This window comes from Oncorhynchus mykiss, chromosome 11 (genome assembly GCF_057628025.1).
Source record: "Oncorhynchus mykiss isolate SJ-2025 chromosome 11, ASM5762802v1, whole genome shotgun sequence".
In the NCBI taxonomy this organism is placed as follows: domain Eukaryota; kingdom Metazoa; phylum Chordata; class Actinopteri; order Salmoniformes; family Salmonidae; genus Oncorhynchus; species Oncorhynchus mykiss.
In genome coordinates, this window is record NC_143032.1 from 51666226 (window position 1) to 51692317 (window position 26092).

General features: G+C 43.6%; 2 protein-coding genes and 1 pseudogene across 7 annotated transcripts; 2 read left to right on the forward strand and 1 right to left on the reverse strand.

Moving 5' to 3' along the window:
* Positions 1–197: 197 nt before the first annotated feature.
* Positions 198–5664, reverse strand: LOC110535045 (natterin-3). The gene is made up of 2 exons (XM_021619919.3): positions 3858–5664; positions 198–1490 (listed from the first exon to the last, which is right to left on the reverse strand). Exons 1-2 carry the CDS (start codon positions 3979–3981, stop codon positions 406–408), a joined length of 1209 nt encoding a protein of 402 aa, XP_021475594.2. The 5' UTR covers positions 3982–5664; the 3' UTR covers positions 198–405.
* LOC149979614 (natterin-3-like) lies at positions 5413–16334 on the forward strand (annotated as a pseudogene).
* Positions 16335–18182: 1848 nt separating this feature from the next.
* Positions 18183–25869, forward strand: LOC110535838 (putative peptidyl-tRNA hydrolase). 6 transcript variants are annotated; one of them, XM_090189135.1, is made up of 7 exons: positions 18183–18263; positions 18618–18744; positions 19033–19090; positions 22154–22373; positions 24652–24751; positions 24855–24900; positions 25129–25869. In XM_090189135.1, exons 4-7 carry the CDS (start codon positions 22178–22180, stop codon positions 25396–25398), a joined length of 612 nt encoding a protein of 203 aa, XP_090045261.1. In that variant the 5' UTR covers positions 18183–18263; positions 18618–18744; positions 19033–19090; positions 22154–22177; the 3' UTR covers positions 25399–25869. The 6 variants fall into 6 exon arrangements, with proteins under 6 accessions (XP_090045261.1, XP_036791557.2, XP_090045263.1 ...); XM_090189137.1 differs by having other exon boundaries at positions 18204–18254; XM_036935662.2 differs by lacking the exon at positions 19033–19090.
* Positions 25870–26092: the final 223 nt, after the last annotated feature.

Genomic DNA, 26092 nt, shown 5'->3' on the forward strand with positions numbered 1-26092 from the left:
CAGTAACGTCAGTAGCAGTAATTTGTTAGGCCTATCAAATTGTAGATAAAAAAAGGCAATAACAAGGAATTCAATAAATATAAAGTGCAGTATTTCTATGTGAAACAGATAAAGGCACGTGTGTGTATTTGCTGTCATTTCCTTTCTCAAGCATAAATTGTGAAAAAGCTTTTGAACAGAAGAATCACAGGAGTCAGTTGCCATTGCATTGTAGTTTACACTTGGTCAGGAACCACAAACGGTACAATACTTGTGCAAAATTTACATCACATTAATCAGTGTTGGTATAGCCTTGGAAGTTACAGGAAATCCGGACCATATACATTGGAACATATACTGTACACTTATGAGTATAGATATATTTATTAGGTGTAGAGTAATGAGTCAGTTTGGATGAGATCGGTCTTAAGGACAGGGTTTGGAGTCTACGACAGGCTCACAGCGGTCCACCACGGCCCGGATCTCGCCAATCTGAATGCCATCGTACACCCCAGAGATGGAGGTCCACTGGGTCTCTCCGTTGCGGTATGTACGGCTCAGCCTGGCTGTGAAGGGGATGTCTGCTGTGATCTTACGGCCCTCCATGCGCACGCTACAGGAGTGGTTGGGTGGCACCTTGAGCTCCACAGACACAGAGTGGCTGAGGGCTTCCACCATGGTGGTGCCCCTGTTGAACTCCAGGGTCTTCTCCCCACTGAACTCAACCCCTGCGGAGCCGATCAGGGGGATCTTGGCGGTGATGCCGGCGGTGATGCCCAGCATGGTGGTGCGTCCGATGTTCCAGGTGCTCTCCACCTCCGACGTCTTGGAGATGGTCACCGTCTTCACCACCGTCTGGCACTCGTTGTTGGTGACGCCGGAGAGGCGCATGGTCTCAGGGGGGTAGTGGAACATTTCCACCTCATCAATGCCATACTTGACATGGGAGATATGCTGGGTGTAGGCATCTCTGTTGATGGCCAGGACCTGGTAGCTCTTGTACCAGTACTCATCGCCCTCCCAGGGCAAGAAGAAAGCCTCGAACTGAGGGACCACCTTCCCCAAGCCATACTTGTTCTTCCCAACGTAGATGCCCACTCCAGAGCACGTTCTAACTGAGTGTTTGGGCAACGAGCCGTATGAGTCCTCCTTCCACTCAACAAACTCAAAGTTGTCTCTGTTGGCCAGGATCTCAAACTCTGAGGCTTTGTACTCTCTCTCACCGTAGGGGTATTGGCAGTACGGGCCCTTGCTAGGAGTGTAGAAGCCGGCTTCGCAGTTGTATTTGCAGATGTAGTCGGTGCGTTCGGTGTACCCGTTGTAGATGCCCATAGCTGCTGTGGGGAGAGAACCATTCCAGCTCAGCCACTGCAGGTTGACATTGTCCCCAAACATGAATGGAGCAGGCTTCTGTTGGTCCTCAAACTCAGGCGGGTTCTTTGGACCCTGGATAGGACCATTACTGGACAGTGGGGGGACCTTTCCTTCCAGCACTGGGTTTAACAGGGACACTGGAAGACAAAGAATACACTGGACATGTCAGAATACGAATACTTTAGTCCTAAATAGTAGGCAATTTGAGTATGCACATTTTTTTGGTTTAATAGTATGCAACATTTTGAAAATCGAGTATACTTTAAATGCCCGCATGTCATTCTCGTTTTGGCTTTTGTCAATGAGATTTAGAGATGCGCTATCGAAATCAACGAATAGCAGGAAACAATGCAATCGCGCATGACACATTCTCAGTATGAGAAAAAAAATGATATTTTATAGTAGCCTATGTGATTTTTTTTTTTTTATCGAGTCTGGTTTAAATGTCAGGATGTTATAGGCATACTCATTTCGGCTCTTCATCTAGTAGAATTTGATGCACACTTTTCCATAACGCATTGGAAGAGGTGGGCTGGGGGTGATAGACCCTAGTTCTCTTCAAGTAGCCAAACAACAAAATGAAGCTACTTAAATGGGAAGACGCCGAATAGCGAAGCTGCTGCGGTGGTGTTCAAATGTAGGCCAAGTAGTTTTTGTTCTCCTTAATATGATCACAAGTATTGCATCGTAGGCTACATCTTTGAAAACAGAAGTCTTTAAAACAATTTTTTTTACCCAAAGTGGATTTATGTTTTCCCATTGAAAACTGCTTCTTGTCCTCTTGGCCTTCACCAGGGCTTTTAAAATAAATACTAAACCACCTTTTGATTTCTGAATGTGTCGGCACCAGGGACTCAGGATGTGGCTGCATTATTGATGTCAAGTTAATCAGGCCTTTTGATTTGAACATATGGTTTGTCTTAGTTTTGTAGGCTGAGGTCGTTAAAACATCCGTGAGTGACGATGGTGTCAATATTGGAATAGTTGGCCAGAACCGTACGCAGGAGAGAGTTGATGTCATGGACACGGGCTCCTGTGTGACAGTGGACTTTGGTCGGTCCACAGACCGTAGGCAGGCCAAAATCTCTCACCATCGAGCTGCCCACAATGATGGTGGTCGTGATGGAATCCGATGGGTAAACAACCTACTGAACTGTGGTGGCCATGGGGGAGGGTTTCACTGGGCGGCCGCCGGCTGTTGGTATACACCCAGGATCTGTAATGACCCCCGGGCCTGGTATGTCCGTCTTAAGCGGGGAAAAGCTGTTTGATAGCTGGATCAGACCTTCTCGGATAGATGGGTGGCCAGACTGCCTCTCCGATCTCCTACGCCTTGCAGTTGAGCTTAATATCTGTCAGTTGGATTAGGACAGATCAACGCCACCTGACTCATCGATAGCTTTGCTACAGGAGGCATTGAAAACTGATATTCAGTTTTCCCTTGGTTACAGAAAGGTCGGTGTACATAGAAAGCAGGTTGTCCTTTTTCCTTGCAGCCGAGCTAACAGCCGGAGAATCACTTCCCTAAGATGCTTGATGGTGGTGCACTTAGGGCAGACAAATCCCTGTCCATTTTCCAATTCCACCTTATCTTCAACTTGTGATTGTGTGGAAATCATCTCACACCTGAAGCATTTATGCCCAGCCATGGATAAAAATACTGATGGGCTAGCACTGCTAGCGTTACCCTGCTCCATTTTTATGATGTCTAGCAGCTGCTACTCAACAGGAATCCGGGACAAAAATGCGCAGTCCCAGCCATAAAGGCTGACCGGTTCGCAGAACCAGTAGTAATAGAAACTTAAGCTACGATTAAAAAACGATTTAATAAAAACTATTACATAAAAACAACAAACCGGCAGTACACTGTTCTGTTGCGTGCTATGATGACGTCCGTTGCGTGCTCCTATAGCGCCATGATGATGTGGCTCCTATATGTTACAGCACTTTGGTTTCACTAATAAATATGTTGAACTGGAACCAAATGATCCGTTTCTGTATGCAGTCCTTTAAAAATAGGATAGACGGATTATATGGGCTACATTATAGGTCGAATATGATAGGCTGCCTCCAACCAGCCTGAGTAGGCCAATAACTCCATTCCTATCCTATTCAGAGTTTAGAGAAATTAATCAAATTGGAAATGAGCTATTATCAGGTTGGTTAATGTGATGCATTTTTATTTCAAATTTGAAAAAATTCATCCGCACATGGCCCCGCCCCAGCCCACCTACTCAGCCAGTCAGGAGCCAGTACTGCATTGAGGCCACGGCATACTGCAAACGTTTTACTAAACGGCACATGCTAAATAGTATGTGATGATGAGTACATAGTATGCAGTTGAAGTATGTAGTACGCTGGTATGGGTATTCGGACACGGACACTGTCACAACATGCACCCATTACTGTTGTGATGAAACAACTGACTTTCTGAATGTTTTCTGTTTTCCTTTCTAAGAGGTTGAATGCTGGGATTGGTTGAATAAAAGGTGTATATAATTTACCCTTCTGTCTCGGTGAGCTCTTCCTCACTATGTCCTGCAGGCTGCCTGGAGGGGAGCCTGCATCCTGGGCACAGGACAGCCCCAGGTGCAGCAGGGAAACGACCACCAAGACGAACAGCTTCATCTGAGGAAGACCAGGAAAGAGGAGGAATATTAGGAAACATTAAAGTATATAACACTGTAGTGTTACACAAATTCACGTTAAATCAACATGACGTTGCATTTGAAACGTTGTGTTAGCGATTCTTCTTCCATTAGCTCCATTGAAATAGTGCCCTAAATGCACAGGTAGAAGAGCCAGTGCACTCACCCTCACAGTCTTCCTTCAGTGAGCAGTGAACCTGTCCGTTCTCCAGGGTTATATAGCTAGCTCCTTTATGACACTCATAAATTACAACACTCACTCTCTCAGGGCTTTGACATGGACTAGCATGATAGGACAAACAGGAGGAAAGTGGATGAAATGCTACACGCTCTTCTTTTTGTTTTATTTGTATTATTGGTTTCATTATCATAATCATCTGAAATGTATGAGCTAATCTCTCTCTCTCACTCTTGACAGCACCACACCATGACAATGTATTAGCTTGACAAAATAATGTAACTTGGAGTTAGCTTAGACACTTCAGAATATTTTTGTTGTTTGTTGCCATCTTGTTGATGTGCAGTTTTCTTTGGAAGACAAATTGTCCTGTCCTCTCACTTGTCACACCAGCTATGAGAAGGGAAGAACAGACACATTGAAGACGAGGGATTATTAACATGATTACGCAAACAGAGTAATAACAGAGATAAGAGGTAAAAGGCTTCTAGGACAGAGCTGACTGTCCTGAAATATCAGACAGTCTTGTCAGTGTTCCCATACGTTTCCTCAAAGTTGGTTAGGAAGGAGAATTTAGTTGTGGGCATAATAGCATGATTCAATTCAATGGATCTTTATTGTTTCCAAAGCGTAACTTGTGCATTATTGATATAGAGTTGAATGGCAGAAAGGATGACAAGTGGGGTGATAAAGAATGATCAAATACAGATTCTATCAATGTAAAGACCTTTATACAACCTATCAATGTAAAGACATTAATACAGCCTATCAATGTAAAGACCTTTATACTGCCTGTCCTATTTCATTATCTGCAGAGGAACATTGAACTAGCGTGATAAAGACATTGATAATAGCTATCTGTGTCAAGGACTTATAGAGATGGCCTTGACACTTGGGATCATCAGTAGATTTGGCCAATCAGTACAAATCCAAGTTTTTGGCCTTCACCCAATAGGGTCAATAACATTACATCTGGGGGATTCTGAAGGAGGTTCTTGTCTTGGCTTATCAAAGGAAGGCTTGTGATATCTCAGAGAACAACCTCACTTGCTAGTCAGGCAAAGCTTCAATACAGGACTAAGATCGAATTGTACTACACTGGCTCTGACGCTCGTCTGATGTGGCAGGGCTTGCAAACTATTACAGACTAGAAAGGGAAGCTGAGAGCTGTCCAGTGACACGAGCCTACCAGACAAGCTAAATCACTTTGAGGCAAGTAACACTGAAACATGCATGAGAGCATCAGCTGTTCCGGACAGTGTGATCACGCTGTCCGCAGCCGATGTGAGTAACACCTTTAAACAGGTAAAAATTCACTAAATGACTAGTGACCCGTATGTATCCCTCACATCTACAGCCATGAAATGCTTTGAAAGGCTGGTCATGGCTCACATCAAAACCATTATCCCAGAGACCCTAGACCCACTCGAATTTGCATACTGCACCAACAGATCCACAGATGTCACAATCTCAGTTGCACTCCACACTGACCTTTCACACCTGGACAAAAGGAACACCTATGTGAGAATGCTATTCATTGACTACAGCTCAGCGTTCAACACCATAGTGCCCGCAAGCTCATCACTAAGCTAAGGACCCTGGGACTAAACACCTCCCTCTGCAACTGGATCCTGGACTTCCAGATGGGCCGCCCCCAGGTGGTAAGGGTAAGTAACAACACATCTGCCACGCTAATCCTCAATACTGGGGCCCCTCAGGGGTGCGTGCCTAGTCTCCTTCGTTACTCCCTGTTCACTTATGACTGCACGGCCAGGCACGACTCCAACACCATCATTAAGTTTGTGTGTGTGTGTGTGTGTGTGTGTGTGTGTGTGTGTGTGTGTGTGTGTGTGTGTGTGTGTCAGTGACGTGCGGTGAGGTCTGAGGCCAGGTAGGCACTTTCTAATGACTACCCTACCCCCCACGTCCCCATCTCTCACTCACACACGCACAGTCAAAAAGCGGATTTTTGTTACGGTAGTCATCAGTATGACACGATCACAAAGTAACCATCAAACAACTACAGCCAACCATCAAACAGTAGCAGGTATGCAGCGCAACCATTAGACACACAGGCCTTAATAGCTTGTGCCACACGCAACTGGCCCGCACATACAGACAACTTTCAACACCACAGGCAGCAACCCAAATGCCAACGAGTAGGCCTATAATAACCCATAAAGACGTTTGCGATGTGGCATAGGCTACAGTTGAGCAGTGGTGTTTATAGGATATCCACAGACGGGGAACATTTGTACTTTGAAAAACTGTGCTGCTGTTCGCTAAAAATTGGGAGTTGTTAAGAAATAATTGGTTCTATTGGTTCTATAGACCGATTAGTCTTCTCTTTTCAGCGGTAGGCATTTGCTTTCCCGACTGTATGTTTTTCCCGCAATTGTATTTTGAAATCTGCAAAAGGAAAACAGACAGTCAAAACCAACCATATAAATATAATCCATAGATGGCAGTTCACATTCAAGTCAGGACTGGCAGCCATTGCTACTGTACTTAGTTTAACACTAAAACACTAAAAAAGCCAAGGTAAGAGGTTCCAAAACCTATCTATGGATTATATGTCTATGGCCACAACCCAACAAGCTGTATTTTGGCATGCATGCTGCCCAAATTGCAACAGGTCGAAATTGCCTAAATAAAGGAAACATTTGAGTCTCAATGTCAACAGTGAAGAGGCGACTCCGGGATGCTGCCCTTTTAGGCCCGAGTTGCAAAGAAAAAGCCATATCTCAGACTGACCAAAAAAAGAAGAGATTAAGATGGGCAAAAGAACACCGACACTGGACAGAGGAACTCTGCCTAGAAGGCCAGCATCCCGGAGTTGCCTCTTCACTGTTGACATTGAGACTGGTGTTTTGCGAGTACTATTTAATGAAGCTGCCAGTTGAGGACTTGTGAGACGTCTGTTTCTCAAACTAGACACTCCAATGTACTTGTCATTATGCTCAGTTGTGCACCGGGGCCTCCCACTCCTCTTTCTATTCTGGCTAGAGCCAATTTGCGCTGTTCTGTGAAGGGAGTGGTACACAGGCAACAACTCCACAATTCCAACTATTGAATCCTCCAATCTACTACCTTTTTTGCCTAACTTCTAGTTAAGTTTTCAAGTACAAGAGCTTCAGTTTCTTAGCAATTTCTCACATGGAATAGATTCTCAACTAGTCCAAAGAAGGCCAGTTTTATTGCTTCTTTAATCCGAGCAACAGTTTTCAACTGTGCTAACATAATTGTAAAAGGGTTTTCTAATGATCAATTACCCTTTTAAAATGATAAACTTTAATTAGCTAACACAGTGTGCCATTGGAACACAGGAGTGATCGTTGCTTATAATAGGCCTCTCTACGCCTATGTAGATATTCCATTAAAAAATCTGCCGTTTCCAGCTACAATAGTCATTTACAACATTAACAATGTCTACACTGTATTTCTGATCAATTTGATGTTATTTTAATGGTTAATTTTTTTAAACATTTCTTTAAAAAACAAGGACATTTCTAAGTGACCCCAAACCTTTGAACGGTAGTACATACAGTGCCTTGCGAAAGTATTCGGCCCCCTTGAACTTTGCGACCTTTTGCCACATTTCAGGCTTCAAACATAAAGATATAAAACTGTATTTTTGTGTGAAGAATCAACAACAAGTGGGACACAATCATGAAGTGGAACGACATTTATTGGATATTTCAAACTTTTTTAACAAATCAAAAACTGAAAAATTGGGCGTGCAAAATTATTCAGCCCCCTTAAGTTAATACTTTGTAGCGCCACCTTTTGCTGTGATTACAGCTGTAAGTCGCTTGGGGTATGTCTCTATCAGTTTTGCACATCGAGAGACTGACATTTTTTCCACACGGGGAACTGTTGAGCATGAAAAACCCATCAGCGTTGAAGTTTTTGACACATCTCCTCCCCTTCATCTACGCTGATTGAAGTGAATTTAAAAAGTGACATCAATAAGGGATCATAGATTTCACCAGGATTCACTTGGTGTCATGGAAAGAGCAGGTGTCCTTCATGTTTTGTACACTCAGTGTATAAATATGTATTTTTTTTTACAATTGTTTTACTTTTTATTTTATTTTGCTGCTTCTTGGGCCCCCCACGGGCTTGGGCTTCAGTGCTTCAGCCCTGGTAAGCTCCAGCATTAAACCTCCCCTGTTGAGACTTAGACTTACATAGACACGTAATATAATAATAGTAGACCGCTCTACTGTAAATAAACACTTGACCTTAAATGTACTTGTAAACAAAGTCTATTTTATCCTGCTGGATAAAGACATCAGTGACTGAACTGTAAAACTCTTCCCTGTTGGCCCTCAGTTTTAAAAGTCTCTCCGTCTCGATGGAGATGATGACAAGGGATGAGAGTCGTCCTTGATAGGCCCGGATTCGACTGTATGTCTTGATCCATTTCAGCGCAGAAAATGACCTCTCAGCGGATGCTGTTGTAGCTGGTATAGTGAGGACCAGCTGCAGTAACTTTGGCGCCTCTGGGACAGTCTGTGTCAGGTCATGATGGAACAAAAAGCTGAGGAGCTGTCCAGGCGATTTGTCTCATACCATTTGTGAACTGTACAATAGACAAGATCAGCCTTAACTCCCTCAAAATCGAAGTACTTTGCATATTTTGACAGACTCTCCAGTTTGCAGCTGTCAAACTTTTGTGACATTGTTTCTATGTTTTTTGCAGCCCACTAAGCCAAGGAACTTAAAATCCCCAGAGTGGTTGTTATGGATTTCCCTGCCTGTGAGTTTTATAACTTTATAACTCACTCCACCCATCCCGACGGTTCCAGAGAGACTAGGGGATCATAAACTGTTTCCCCAAAGTGACCTCAGCTTCCAGGCCACCGATAGGTTGCTAGGGGGCCAGACACCTGGCTTCTGCCCAACCTGGTCTCAGAGAATTTCATATTATTCTGTATGTAAATCTGAGTTACTATATTTAGTATAGTATGGTATGGTATGTATTCATTTGTGGATGTCCATCACCCATTTTGGATGATATGTTACATTTTACGATTTGTATTATGTTACGACTTTGCAAAACGTACAATATGTTACGAATTTGCAAAATGTACGATATGTTACGAATTTGCAAAATGTACGATATGTTACGAATTTGCAAAAATGTATGATATGTTACAAATTCTAGCTTGCTAATTTAAAGGTTTGGGATAGGTGAAGGGTTAGCTAAAAGGGTTAGGGTAAGCTAACACGCTAAGCCGTTGCAAAGTAGCTAAAAAGTAGTATGCAGTTGAACAGTTGCAAATTAGCTCAAATTGTCTATGATGAGATTCAAACTAGCAACCTTTGTGTTGCTAGACATTCGCATTATACACCCACCCATCATCCAACTTTTGTTTTTGCCTTAAGAAACCATGCCAAAGTAACATACTTCATACTACATGAAGAATTTCATATTCAAGTACAGAATAATAAAAAATGCTCTAAGACAGGGTTGTTCTGCCTGCTCATCCCAGATCCTCCTCAGTCTCTCCAAGTGGACAAGAGTGATGAGGTGCTTGGACAGACGTGAGTGATGTTGTTATTGAAACTTGTGCATTTACTGTTGGTTGTTACTATTGCTGTTTGCTAATAGTAGTTGATTATATGTATTATACAGTCCTCTGCTTATGTCACTATCTCCTTATACAGTCAATATTAGTGTTGCTCGTGTTATTTATTACTCATTCATTATCATGTTTATTAGTATATTCATTTATTAGCATATTCATTCAGAACTATTCTCTGTACAGAACCACATCCATCACATATGTCCTCTCTAAATAAGGTGGTTAAGTGTGAGTAACTCTCTGTGAGGTTGCCTTATTCCTTTACCCAACTGGAGAACCGTTATCTTTCAGTGGTCAAACCTGGCTCTCATCTGAACATTGATATCGTCCAGTATGTTGTAGTAGATTTGCCCCCTCTCTACTCGGATTGGCTGTTTCTATGAGTTTCGCTTTCAGCCAGGCCCAGTTTATTGCATTTATGCTCGAATCGCTCATAGAAACCAAGGCATATAATAGTTCCAGAGTTGCCCGTGTGTTGATCCGGCACTCTCAATTACAGACTCCTGTTTACCTAGGTAGCATGTAGCCTAGCATTTATTAGGTCTTTCGAAATATTTTATCTTCTGCCTTTGCATTGTGCATGCTGATGTTCAATCTCCGTTGTTCATTCAATGCCAGATCTATCCGTGAGCTGTCAAATGTCTCATCAAGAGCTCTGGCTTTGGATGTAAAGACTTTTCATTCTTGTTGAGCACTATATGCAAGTTCAAGTTGCAGTAACTGGTTATTGTCCACACGTTGTCGCTGGTGTAGAACTGTAGGCATGGGAAGCAGGTTGCTACTAGCGCAGCCTCAGAGCCAGACGTTCCGTTGATACCACTCAGATTTAAATGGTGGTGTGATTTTCTGTCCCTTCCTTTGATTTAGGTCCATAAACTCAGGTGTTAGTCTTCCAACACTTCCACTTATCACCCCCTGTTTCGCTCGGAAATACAACTTTTATAACTGTTTCAGATGCAATATATTAGCTATCCTGATCACCTTCATTTTGGCTAGCAGTAAAACGAATTGAACAGGGTTGTTGCCAGTGCCACCGCTTAGCGTATTTCAGGAAGTGTATGGAGGATGCTAAAGCAGTTTTAATCACATACACAACTCAAACTTTTATGAAAGCAAACATGACAAATTATTACTGGTATAATATTGTCATGAGGTATTGTATTGTACAGTCTCAATCGTTGTCACAGACAACTCGAGCTTTTATGAAAGCAATAGTGAGGACACATTAATATCTTCCACCATGATAACCTCATTTTAATCTCCTCATATTATAACTTCCTAGTATCAGACGGTTATCACCGTAGGCTGTAGGCTATTTTTGCCCGAGCCACTCGCTTCGTAAATTGGTCATCATCGGCAGCCGGGCATGCAACCCATAGGTCTGCCCTTACGCAAGCTTGCCATCAGTGTTTAGAAATGGCACATCGACAAGTTTAAAAATGACATTGCGCACAGTAGACTACACAACTGCAATTAAACGTGATACATGTAACGTTATATGTAACATGTTTACAAGATGAAAGCATTTTAAGATACATGCATTTACATGCAATGTTTTTCACGATTTCACGACACCATCATTCTGAGTTTCCCAAAAGTAGAAATGACACAGTCCTGTTTCTACTAATATCTGCACTCGCTGGCAAGAACTGACAGAAAGGCAGGCCAATTACATTTGCGCTTTCGATAGTCGGACTTTCTTTCGACTCACCCAGTGTCCGGCTGCCATATTGGAGGTACAGAGTGTGCGGTGGCACCGGTTAGTCGAGGTAATTGAGGTGATAAGTACATGTAGGTAGAGTTATTAAAGTGACTATGCATAGATAATAAACAGAGAGTAGCAGCAGCGTAAAATTGGGGGGGGGGGGGTATCCATTTGATTAGATGTTCAGGAGTCTTATAGCTTGGGGTAGAAGCTGTTTAAAAGGCTCTTGGACCTAGACCTGGCGCTCCGGTACCGCTTGCCATGTGGTAGCAGAGAGAACAGTCTATTACTAGGGTGGCTGGAGTCTTTGAACATTTTTAGGGCCTTCCCCTGACACCGCCTGGTATGGCAGGAAGCTTGACCCCAGTGATGCACTGGGCCGTACATGTAACGGATGTGAAACGGCTAGCTTAGTTAGCGTGGGCGCTAAATAGCGTTTCAATCAGTGACGTCACTTGCTCTGAGACCTTGAAGTAGTAGTTCCCCTTGCTCTGCAAGAGCCGCGGCTTTTGTGGAGCGATGGGTAACGATGCTTCGAGGGTGACTGTTGATGTGTGCAGAAGGTCCCTAGTTCGCGCCCGGGTATGGGCGAGGGGACGGTCTAAATTTGTACTGTTACATACACACTACCCTCTGTAGAGCCTTGCGGTCGGAGGCCGAGCAGTTGCCATACCAGGCAGTGATGCAAACAGTCAGGATGCTCTCGATGGTGCAGCTGTACAACCTTTTGAGGAATTGAGGACCCATGTCAAATCTTTTCAGTCTCCTGGTGGGGAAGGGTTTTGTTGTGCCCTCTTCACGACTGTCTTGGTGTGCTTGGACCATGTTAGTTTGTTGGTGATGTGGACACCAAGGAACTTGAAACTCTAAACCTGCTCCACTATAGCCCCGTTGAGAATCGGGGCGTGCTCGTGTAACCGATGTGAAATGGCTAGCTAGTTAGCGGTGGTGTGCGCTAATAGCGTTTCAATCGGTGACGTCACTCGCTTTGAGACCTTGAAGTATTGGTTCTCCTTGCTCTGCAAGGGCCGTGGCTTTTGTGGAGCGATGGGTAACTATGCTTCGAGGGTGACTGTTGACGTGTGCAGAGCGTCCATGGTTCCGGCCAAGTCGGGGCGAGGGGACGGACGTAAAGTTATGCTGTTACATTGATGCTGTTGACCCGGATCACTGGTTGCTGCGGAAAAGGAGGAGGTCAAAAGGGGGGTGAGTAACGGATGTGAAATGGCTAGCTAGTTAGCGGTGGTGCGCGCTAATAGCGTTTCAATCGGTGACGTCACTTGTTCTGAGACCTTGAAGTAGTGGTTCCCCTTGCACTGCAAGGGCCGTGGATTTTGTGGAGCGATCCTCAACACTGGGGCCCCACAAGGGTGCGTTCTGAGCCCTCTCCTGTACTCCCTGTTCACCCACGACTGCGTGGCCACGCACGCCTCCAACTCAATCATCAAGTTTGCGGACGACACAACAGTGGTAGGCTTGATTACCAACAACGACGAGACGGCCTACAGGGAGGAGGTGAGGGCCCTCGGAGTGTGGTGTCAGGAAAATAACCTCACATTCAACGTCAACAAAACTAAGGAGATGATTGTGGACTTCAGGAAACAGCAGAGGGAACACCCCCCTATCCACATCGATGGAACAGTAGTGGAGAGGGTAGCAAGTTTTAAGTTCCTCGGCATACACATCACAGACAAACTGAATTGGTCCACTCACACAGACAGCATTGTGAAGAAGGCGCAGCAGCGCCTCTTCAACCTCAGGAGGCTGAAGAAATTCGGCTTGTCACCAAAAGCACTCACAAACTTCTACAGATGCACAATCGAGAGCATCCTGGCGGGCTGTATCACCGCCTGGTACGGCAACTGCTCCGCCCTCAACCGTAAGGCTCTCCAGAAGGTAGTGAGGTCTGCACAACGCATCACCGGGGGCAAACTACCTGCCCTCCAGGACACCGACACCACCCGATGTCACAGGAAGGCCATAAAGATCATCAAGGACATCAACCACCCGAGCCACTGCCTGTTCACCCCGCTATCATCCAGAAGGCGAGGTCAGTACAGGTGCATCAAAGCTGGGACCGAGAGACTGAAAAACAGCTTCTATCTCAAGGCCATCAGACTGTTAAACAGCCACCACTAACACTGAGTGGCTGCTGCCAACACACTGACACTGACTCAACTCCAGCCACTTTAATAATGGGAAATTATGTAAATATATCACTAGCCACTTTATACAATGCTACCTTATATAATGTTACTTACCCTACATTATTAATCTCATATGCATACGTATATACTGTACTCTATATCATCGACTGTATCCTTATGTAACACATGTATCACTAGCCACTTTAACTATGCCACTTTGTTTACATACTCATCTCATATGTATATACTGTACTCGATACCATCTACTGTATCTTGCCTATGCTGCTCTGTACCATCACTCATTCATATATCCTTATGTACATATTCTTTATCCCCTTACATTGTGTACAAGACAGTAGTTTTGGAATTGTTAGTTAGATTACTTGTTATTACTGCATTGTCGGAACTAGAAGCACAAGCATTTCGCTACACTCGCATTAACATCTGCTAACCATGTGTATGTGACAAATTAAATTTGATTTTATTTGATTTGATGCTTCGTGGGTGACTGTTGTCTGTGTGCAGAGGGTCCCTGGTTCGAGCCTGGGTATGGGCGAGGGGATGGTCTAAAGTTATACTGTTACACTCGGTCCTCCTTTTCCTGTAGTCCACAATCTTCTCCTTTGTCTTGATCATGTTGAGGGAGAGGTTGTTGTCCTGGCACCACACGGCCAGGTTTCTGTGTCATCAGCAAACTTAATGATGGTGTTGGAGTCGTGCCTGGCTGTGCCGTCATGAGTGAACAGGGAATAACAGAGGAGACTGAGCACACACCCCTGAGGGGCTCCCGTGTTGAGGATCAGGGTGGCGGATGTATTGTTATCTACCCTTACCACGACGGGGGCGGCCCGTCAGGAAGTCCAGGATCCAGTTGCAGAGGGAGGTTTTTAGTCCCAGGGCCTTTAGCTTAGTGATGAACATTGAGAGCACTATGGTGTTGAATGCTGAGTTGTAGTCAATGAATAGCATTCTCACATTGGTGTTTCTTTTGTCTAGGTGTGAAAAGGCAGTGTGGAGTGCAATAGAAATTGCATTATCTGTGGCTCTGTTGGTGCGGTATGCAAATTGGAGTGGGTCTAGGGGTTTCTCGGATAATGATGTGAGCCATGACCAGCCTTTCAAAGCACTTCATGGCTACAGATGTGAGTGCTACAGGTCTGTAGTCATTTAGGCAGGTTACCTTATTGTTCTTGGGCACAGGGACTATGGTGGTTTTTGAACTTGAAGTATTCATCCTCCAAGTTCGAAGTCCTGGTCAACATGGACATCTTTGAGTTTGTGGAGTGGATCGAGGAGGAATACGGTGCTGTCCCTCATCATACTTTCAAGACCTGCCCAGACGTTGAGATATGTCGGCAAGAACAAATACAGTCTGGGAAAGGTTGTGACCTAACATAAAGCCTTCTTCCTGCCCTTGGAGGGTGATGACTACTGGTACAAGAGCTACCAAGTCCTGGCCATCAACACAGATGCCTACAGCCAGCACATCTCTCACCTGGAGTAGGCCAACGACCAGATCGAGCTGTTCAACCACCCTCTTGAGGCCTTGCAGTTCGTCAGGGTCACCAACCTGGAGTGCAGCAGTGTAGAGAAGACGGTCTTGCTGGAGAAGACCAGCACTGTTGAGAAGACCTGGGGCATCGTCTGGGAAAGCCACAACAGTTCCACCACCATGACAGCCAAGGTGCCCATCCTCAGTTCAGGCACCATGGACTTCACCAAGCAGCAGACCGTGAGCTTTTCAGAGAGTACCACCATGGTGGAGTTCATCAGCCACTCCATCTCTGTGGAGCTGTTGGTCCCTCCCAACCACTCCTGTACCGTGCAAATTATAATAGTGAAAAAGTAAAAGTGTGAATGAAATAACCACGACAACTGAAATCTACCGTCAAACTCAGGGTTTATTTGTAAACACACGGTAATGGGGGGAGCAGGAAAAGGGGCTGAGCTGGACCCAAGGAAAGAAACAATAAGCATCCAAAACACCCCTAAGCTAGACTAGCCTATTTTAACAACAGCTAACTAACCAAAAATACAGTGGGTGGTCCGCCCAGTTCTAACTAGTGTATTTAACAAAGTTCACTTACGGGTAGTGTATGCCCATGGGCGACTTGTCTTGGTTTCCCCTTTTCCCACCAGCAAACAAACAAACACCATAACCAAAACAATACTCACAGGTGATGACAAAGTGCTATGGAGGTGCTCAAACAAAAGATAGTTTAATACACAAAGAGAGAGTGACACACAGAGACCTACAGACATGGCATTTACAGAGCGATTGAGCTCTAGAGCAAACAACTGATGGGGTTTTTAAACCAAGGGAAAGGAACTGTGATTGGGTAGGAAACAGGAGGAGGTGTGTCTTCTGATTGATGATTGGATTGGTGACTGATTGGGGAGTGATGATTTTCACCTGTGAGGGGAGAAGGAGAGAAAAGAAACACACACACAGGATACACACACAGGATACTTGTATCCGTAACAACCACCATCACAGGGACTTATGATGGTGTGAGGGTGGGGAGATTAATGCTGCCGTAGAGAGATGCCAGCCTGTCCCTGATGCCATCCCCTGCTACCCTGATGTGACAGACTACTGAGACAGATTCTAGATGTGTGAATTTTGAACTCTAATGTGCCCGTGGTATCTCTGCAGACACAAAGTGAAGAAATTAGAACCCTTGTGTCGCAAGAATTTTTCATCAAACAGGAATAAACTGTTATACTGTGTCTCCATATTCAGATTAAACAGTGTTATTGTGTCAAGAAAATAAATGTTTGCAGTATTTTTCTAGACAATAAATATGATCTTGGTGCAAAATGTTGTTTTTCTCTTTTCTTCATTGAACTAATTTACTCCTGTAGGCTACACCAGATCAAAACAAATCAAAGTTTATTTGTCACGTGCGCTGAATACAACAGGCTTACGGTGAAATGCTTACTTACAGGCTCTAACCAATAGTGAAAAAAAGGTATTAGGTGAACAATAGGTAGGTAAAGAAATAAAACAACAGTAAAAAGAGAGGCTATATACAGTAGCGAGGCTATCAAAGTAGCGAGGCTACATACAGACACTGGTTAGTCAGGCTGATTGAGGTACATGCACCTAATGCTGTATCATCATCATTAGTTTCAATGGCCTATTGAAATGAAATATAATTTCAGCACATAAAGTTTCACAATGCCGAAAGGTCCAAAATCCCTTTTCCAAACCAGTAGCCTATGTATATTACACTGTGCATTTGCTATGAGTGTTAAGGTGTTTTTTCAATGCTTTTGCAATATTCACACCCCTTGACTTTTTCCACATCTTGTTGTGTTACAAAGTGGGATTAAAATGGATGTAAATTGATTTTTTTTGTCAACAATATACACAAAATACTCCGTAATGTCAAAGTGGAAGAAAATGAAAAAAAATTAATTCATAGAGGCAAAAAAACACAAATATATCTTCAATAGAATAATATTCAACCCCCTGAATTGATACATGTTAGAATCACCTTTGGCAGCAATTACAGCTGTGAGTCTTTCTGGGTAAGTCTCTAAGAGCTTTGCACACCTGGATTATACAATATTTGGCAATTATTCTTTTAAAAATGTGTCAAGTTGGTTGTTGATCATTGCTAGACAGCCATTGTCAAGTCTTGCTATAGATTTTCAAGTCGATTTAAGTCACCGCCATGCTTGAAAATATGAGGAGTGGTGCTCAGTGATGTTTGTGTTGTATTTGGCCCAAACATAATGCTTTGTATTCAAAAATCCATTCTTTATCCATTCTTTGCCACTTTTCTTGCAGTATTACTTCAGTGCCTTATTGCAAACAGGATGCATGTTTTGGAATATTTTTATTGTGTACAGGCGTCCTTCTTTTCACTCTGTTATTTAGATTAGCATTGTGGAGTAACTACAGTGCTGTTGATCCATTCTCAGTTATTTCCTATCAGAGCCATTAAACTTGAACTTTTTTTAAATCACCATTGGCCTCTTGGTGATATACCTGAAAGGCTTCCTTCTCCTCCTGCAACTGAGTTAGTGTTGATACACCATCCAACGTGTAATTAATAACTGCAGCATGCTAATCTACTAATAGGTGCCCTTCTTTGCGAACCATTGGTCTTTGTGGTTGAAACTTAGCTATAATTTCTCTGCACGACTGAGGGACCTTACAGATAATTGTATGTGTAGGGTACAGAGATGGGGTAGTCATTTACAAATCATGTTAAACACTATTATTGCTTACAGAGTGAGTCCTTGCAAGTTATTACGTGACTTGTTAAGCACATGTTTACTCCTGAACTCATCTAGGCTTGAATACTTATTGACACAAGGCATTTCTGCTTTTCATTTTTATTAATTTGTAAAGTTTTCTAAACACATTTTCCACTTTGACTAATGAGGTGTTGTGTGGAGATCGTTAAAAAAAACTAAATTTAATCAATTTTAAATTCGGGCTGTAACACCACAAACTGTGGCAAAAGTCAAGGGGTGTGAATAGTTTCTGAAGACACCGTAAGTTAATTTATAAACCTCCAAGCTAGGTGGCGGTATGGTTGAAAAGATCAGAAGTTGGTCACAATGAACCCTCTCAGTTTTCTGTCCACCAGTCTCTTTGATTAATGTCAAAGTTGCATGGTACTGCAGGTTTGTTTTTACCAAAATAACTATATAGATATTCTTTTCCAATGTTTCTTCTTTTGTGTTCTCAATTTTATAGCGAGGGCCGAGATTTTTAAACTATAAACATTTCAAATATATTAGTTTATTACTGAACTGAAACGTCAGGAGTACGTTATTGGATCTAAGCTATTGATGGTGGTCACAGACAGTAGGCTTTTGACGCTAGGCTCCAAGAGAACATTAAGTTATGAACGTAAAAGTGTTTGTAACGTTGCCTTTTCTGTGCTTATGAGAAACGTCAATAGACATTAAAGCCTGGGAAACGTCACTGTTGTTGGTAGGTCTAAACTTTGGCTTTGTGTGTCACCGTTTTTCAAGACTGCTGAACTTTGTCACAATGAGACGACTTTTATTAAAACTGATAAATCGAGCGATGCTGACTGGACCCGTTGGACCTATGATGGGCAGTGAAGCTGGAGTCCACACAAATTCTCGCCGGAGACTGGTAAGTGAATTATTAAAGAAAAACTATTGCAACCCAAATATGTTGTAGTCAGTACACTGCAGACACTGTTTTGACTAGATTGGATACAGTTGGTCAGTATTGACTTTTCAAGCAGGTTAGGAGAATTAATATAGCAGTTTCGGACAATTAGGTTAAGGTTAGCTAAAATGCAAACACTTTAAATGTTTGACGTACATTTGACAAACTTTATCTATGTTTTTACGTTATAAAAGTGAAATACATTTTTTTTTTTTTTTTTGCTCCTGTGTTATTGTCAATGATTGTCAGTATTAACCTGAGCTACGGTGCACCGGCCTATGACCTGTGAAGTGAACGGACAAAATTGGTGAGGGAGGAGCGCCCTTTTGAAGTCATGTTGTCAACAATGTAGCATGGTGCATCGTCCAGAAACATACATCTCTTTTCCATCAAATAGATGTTAGAATTTCAAATTAGTTTTCATTGGGAAGGCAGATAAAGCATTTTTTAATCAAAAGTAATGAGTTTTGCATGTGAAAACAGTATCATACTCATCACCCCACGTGCTTAATCTAGCCTAGGCTAACTCACTTGTTTTGAGCCGATTTCACCGTGGGATTTGAACAGGACACCTGGCTCATGAGGAGAAGGTGACTGGAAACATGACCGAATACAAACAGTGTAGCTATTCCCTCTGCAAGGCAATCAAACAAGCTAAGTGTCAGTATAGAGACAAAGTAGAGTCACAATTCAACGGCTCAGACACGAGAGGTATGTGGCAGGTTCTACAGTCAATCACGGACTACAAAAGGAAAACCACAATGTTTTGCTCCCCGACAAACTAAATAACTTCTTTGCTCGCTTTGAGGACAATACAGTGCCACTGACACAGCTCGCTACCAAAAACTGTGGGCTCTCCTTCACTGCAGCCAACGTGAGTAAAATATTTAAACGTGTTAACCCTCGCAAGGCTGCCGTCCCAGACTGCATCCCCATCCGCGTCCTCAGAGCATGCGCAGACCAGCTTGCTGGTGTGTTTACAGACATATTCAATTAATCCTTATCCCAGTCTGCTGTTCCCACATGCTTCAAGAGGGCCACCATTGATCCTGTTCCCAAGAAAGTGAAGGTAACTGAGGTAAATTACTATCGCCCTGTAGCACTCACTTCCGCCATCATGAAGTGCTTTGTGAGACCACCTCACCTCCACCCAACCTGAAACCCTAGACCCACTCCAATTTGCTTACCGCCCCAATAGGTCCACAGACGACGCAATCACACTGCCCACTGCCCTAACCCATCTGGAGAAGAGGAATACCTATGTAAGAATGCTGTTCATCGATTACAGCTCAGCATTTAACACCATAGTACCCTCCAAACTCGTCATTAAGCTCGAGACCCTGGAACCCTGTACTCCCTGTTCACCATGACTGCGTGGCCATGCACGCCTCCAGCTCAATCATCAAGTTTGCAGTCAACACTACAGTGGTAGGCTTGATTACCAACAACAACGAGACGGCCTACAGGGAGGAGGTGAGGGCCCTCGGAGTGTGGTGTCAGGAAAATAACCTCACACTCAACGTCAACAAAACAAAGGAGATGATCGTGGACTTCAGGAAACAGCAGAGGGAGCACCCCTATCCACATCGACGGGACAGTAGTGGAGAAGGTGGAAAGTTTTAAGTTCCTCGGCGTACACATCACGGACAAACTGAAATGGTCCACCCACACAGACAGCGTGGTGAAGAAGGCGCCTCTTCAACCTCAGGAGGCTGAAGAAATTCAGCTTGTCACCGAAAACACTCACAAACTTTTGCAGATGCACAATCGAGAGCATCCTGTCGGGCTGTATCTCCGCCTGGTACGGCAACTGCTCCGCCCACAACCATAAGGCTCTCCAGAGGGTAGTGAGGTCTGCATAATGCATCACCCGGGGCAAACTACCTGCCTGCCAGGACACCTACACCACCCGATGTCACAGGAAGGCCAAAAAGATCATCAAGATCATCAAGGACAACAACCACCCGAGCCACTGCCTGTTCACCCCGCTATCATCCAGAAGGCGAGGTCAGTACAGGTGCATCAAAGCTGGGACCGAGAGACTGAAAAACAGCTTCTATCTCAAGGCCATCAGATTGTTAAACAGCCACCACTAACATTGAGTGGCTGCTGCCTACATACTCACTTATCTCTAGCCACTTTAATAATGAAACATTTGATGTAATAAATGTATCTCTAGCCACTTTAAACAATGCCACTTTATATAATGTTTACATACCCTACATTACTCATCTCATATGTATATACTGTACTCTATACCGTCTACTGCATCTTGCCTATACCGTTCGGCCATCGCTCATTCATATATTTGTATGTACATAGTCTTATTCATTCCTCTACACTTGTGTGTATAAGGTAGTTGTTGTGAAATTGTTAGATATTACTGCATGGTCGGAACTAGAAGCACAAGCATTTTGCTACACTTGCATTAACATCTGCTAACCATGTGTATGTGACAAAAAGTTTCTGATGACTCCACCAACGGAGTGGAGCAGATACCAGGCTTTGTGGAATCTGGCTCCGACTACATCGATTCACCTAAGGTCAATACTTCAATTATTTTTTATTATGAACCAAATGCAACCACCAACTCTTTGTTCATTGCTGTTGCTCTAAGATGGAAAATCATCTCTAATTCGAATGTGCCAATTGAATCTCAACAGGGAAACAGTCGTTGGTTGTATTTGATTCATGTTTATTGAAAAAGTATGGATTTCAGCAAACAAAGAAAAGCACGCAACTACAAAGGACAAACAAGTACAAGACAGGGGGTTTCATTATTTACAGTTTTTGAAGTACTGACCTTGGGCGAATTGATGTAATCAGAGCTAGATTCCACAAAGCCTGGTCTCCGCTCAACTGCGTTGGTGGAGTCATCAGAAACTTCCTACACTATTGAGTGGAGTTTAGTCCGCTAAGGCCTACGTGTCTATTTCACAATAAGCCGTGATGAAGGGCTCGCTTCGCCTGCGATCAGTCCTTTGATTTAGTTCACGCTGTCCATTTTGCTGATTTTTATGCACTTGTATTAGGACACATCAAGGGATTCTCGCAGGCGGGTTATATGTCTTTAAAGTTTGCTATGTGGGGTAGCAGCAATGTAGGCTACCTGGGGCTTCTACATTTTTATTCTTCATAATTATAAGTTAGACATGAAGAGCTCCAAAAACAAGGCTCCCTGGCACAATTATGAGCCAAAAACTGATTTTGATCATATATTTGAAACAAGACTGTGTTAGTTAAAAATGTGTGGCTAGCATGACACAAATCAGTATGTTCTTGTGGTAGGGGAACCACTGTGCTCACCAATGACGTTTAGAGAAATATAATATGCAAAGATGGAAAATATGTATTTATTGTCGTTGTGCAGGTTGTGGGACTGGGAAACCCTGGAATGAACAGTTCACGCCACAGCGTAGGCATGGCAGTGCTGGAAGCACTTGCTTCCCGGCTTGGGGTAGCTGATAACTGGCGTGGTGATAGGCATGTGTCCGGTGAGGTCATCGTATCTGACATCCAGGACACCCAAATCGTGCTTCTCCGACCACGACTACTGATGAACATAAATGGTGTATCTGTGGCCAAAGCAGGTGAGGAATCTTGTCTTCTTGATGTCTTTTTACATTTTATGCATTTTGAGTTTTGACTGTCTGAGGAATTAGTTCAAAAGGCTAGTTGTAAACATGTTCTCATTTACAACTGCGACCTGGCCAAGATAAAGCAAAGCAGTGCGACACAAACAACAACACAGTTACACATGGAATAACAAACATACAGTCAAAAATACAATAGAAAAAGTCTATATACAGTGTGTGCAAATGAAGTAGGGAGGTAAGGCAATGAATAGGCCATAGTGGCTAAATAATTACAATATAGCAATTAAACACTGGAGTGGTAAATGTGCAGAAGATGAGTGTGCAAGTAGAGATACTGGAGTGCAAAGGAGCAAAATAAAAAAAAATGCAAATAACAGTGTGGGGATGAGGTAGTTGGATGGGCTATGTACAGGTGCAGCGATATGTGAGCTGCTCTGACAGCTGGTGCTTAAAGCTAGTGAGGGAGTTATGAGTCTCTAGCTTTAGTGATTTTTGCAGTTCGTTCCAGTCATTGGCAGCAGAGAACTGGAAGAAAAGGGGTCCGAAAGAGGAATTGGCTTTGGGGATGACCAGTGAAATATACCTGCTGGAGCACGTGCTATGGGTGGGTGCTGCTATGGTGACCAGTGAGCTGAGATAAGGTGGGGCTTTACCTAGCAGAGATTTGTAGATGGCCTGGAGCCATTGGGTTTGGCGACGAATATGAAGCGAGGGCCAGCCAACGAGAGCATACAGGTCGCAGTGGTGGGTAGTATATGGGGCTTTGGAGACAGACTGTATCACAGTGTCCCCCGTTCTATCTAATTTGCTGAGTAGAGTGTTAGAGGATATTTTGTAAATGACATCCCCGAAGTCAAGGATCAGTAGGATAGTCAGTTTTATGAGGGTATGTTTGGCAGCATGAGTGAAGGATGCTTTGTTGCAAAATAGGAAGCCAATTATAGATTTGATTTTGGGTTGGAGATGCTTAATGTGAGTCTGGAAGGAGAGTTTACAGTCTAACCAGACACCTAGGTATTTGTAGTTGTCCACATATTCTAAGTCAGAATCGTCCAGAGTAGTGATGCTGGACGGGTGGGCAGGTGTGGGCAGCGATCAGTTGAAGAGCATGCATTTAGTTTTACTTGCATTTAAGAGCAGTTGGAGGCCATGGAAGGATAGTTGTATGGCATTGAACTCGTCTAGAGGTTAGTTAACACAGTGCCCAAAGAACTGCCAGAAGTATACAGAATGGTGTCGTCTGAGGTGGATCAGAGAATCACCAGCAGCAAGAGCGTCATCATTGAAGTATACAGAGAAAAGAGTCGGCCCGACGATTGTACCCTGTGGCACCCCGATTTGACACACTGAACTCTGTTTGAGAAGTAGTTAGTGAACCAGGTGAGACAGTCATTTGAGAAACCAAGTCTGTTGAGTCTGCCGATAAGAATGTGGTGATTGACAGAGTTGAAAGCCTTGGCCAGGTCGATGAAGACAGCTGCACAGTATTGTCTCTTATCGATGGCGGTTATGATATCGTTTAGGACCTTGAGTGTGGCTGAGGTGCACCCATGACCAGCTCGGAAACCAGATTGCATAGCAGAGAAGGGACGGTGGGATTCAAAATGGTTGGTGATCTGTTTGTTAACTGGCTTTCAAAGAATTTAGAAAGACAGGGTAGGATAGATATAGGTCTGTAGCAGTTTGGGTCTAGAGTGTCTCCCCCTTTGAAGAGGGGGATGACCCCGGCAGCTTTCCAATCTTTGAGGATCTCAGATGATACGAAAGAGAGGTTGAACAGGCTAGTAATAGGAGTTTCAACAATTTCGGTGGATACTTTTAGAAAGAGAGGGTCCAGGTTGTTTAGCTCGGCTGATTTGTAGTGGTCCAGACTTTGAAGCTCTTTCAGAACATCAGTTATCTGGATTTGGGTGAAGGAGAAATGGGGAGGCTTGGGCAAGTTGCTGTGGGGTGCGCAGGGCTGTTGACCGGGGTAGGGGTAGCCAGGTGGAAAGCATGGCCAGCTGTAGAAAAATGCTTATTGAAATTCTCAATTATTGCAGATTTATCGGTGGTCACAGTGTTTCCTAGCCTCAGTGCAGTGGGCAGCTGGGAGGAGGTGCTCTTATTCTCCATGGACTTTAGCGTCCCAGAACTTTTGGGAGTTTGTGCTACAGGATGCAAATTTCTGTTTGAAAAAGCTAGCCTTTGCTTTCCTGTTTGTTAATGATATTTGATCATATGAATGATATCATTGTTAATGATATTTTGTTTTTAATTACCTTGAATCAAGCGTGTAAATACAGCGTCAAGCCTGAGCACATACTGCTGGTTCATGATGAGTTGGATAAGCCTCTTGGAAAGCTTGCTATGAAACAAGGAGGGAGCGCCAGGTGAGTTGATTCCCAGACAGATATCAGCATGACTATTGACGCTATCTGACAACAATGTGATCTTCCCAACTTTGTGCTCATTCTATATGTTGTTGATTGACAGGGGTCACAATGGTGTGCGGTCCTGTGTTGAGTGTCTGCAGACTGATGTAAGTAACTTTCCACACAGACAAATACTCTCCCTTCCCACATTGGGAGGAATTGAGAGGTGACTGTGCCCTTTGACAAATTTGTGGAAAGTGCTAGAGAATCCAGAGAAATGTCATGTCTGTCAAAGGAAACTGTTGTCTGGGGGGGGGGGGGGGGGGGGGGGGTTGGAAGCAGAGGAAAAAGACAGACAATAAATTAAATTACTATTCTATTCTTGTGTCCCCCAGGTGATGCCCAGACTGCGTATTGGGATTGGCAGACCATCAGGTAAAACATCAGTGGACAGGCATGTTCTGGGCCGCTTCTCTCAGGAGGAACAGGAGGTTCTGAGTGGGGTTTTAGAAGAGAGTGTGAACATTCTCCTCTCCCAGCTCACTGACAAGGAGAATGTGCAGTCCCCAGTGTCGCCACCTGGAGGCAGACTAGCATCACAGACTGGGAAACAAAGGGAGCGTTTAAGCGCTCCACGAAAGGACACGACCACTGGCCAGACCTGAGACTAACAAGAGACTTTGACAGAGCCAGTGAAACTATGACTACTCTGGGATAGTAGCTTTGCTGCTGCTGAAACAAAGCTGCCTCTTGCAGAAATATGAAAGTGTGTACATGTTTTTATTTATTATGACTTTGTTTATGCTCTGGTTTAGGATGTATGTGAAATGAATGCCAAGTAAGCACACTTCGTTTCAAGGACAAAGAATTTAGATGTGTATAAGATAATCATCGCATAGATCTAGATTGGTATGCAGTATGCATTTATTTTTAAGTTTCCCAAACTACCATGTGTATGGCTTTTGGTGGTCTAATTATGTGCAAGGTCGAAGGAGAGACCAATACTTGATTTTAAAATGATTAAACAACCATCTTACCAATGGCATTGAGCAGACATGGAACTAATAGTGAATAAACGGAGGGTTTTCCTGATAAAAGAACATGTTTCAGACACCCAAAGTCTCACATCATCTAAACTCATTGTCTTTGGTGTATTTACTGATACAACATATTGATTCCATCCTTTAATTGTCAGCCTATAACCACACTCTTAATCAACGAGCGTTCTTAATGAGTAGTAGCAAACAGTCAATAAGTGTAGGATTCTCACCAAAGTGAATACCAGCCCACAAAAACTGAGAAAGGACCATATAAAAAGTACAGAAAGAGGCAGAATGAGAGAAAGAAAAACTGATAGAA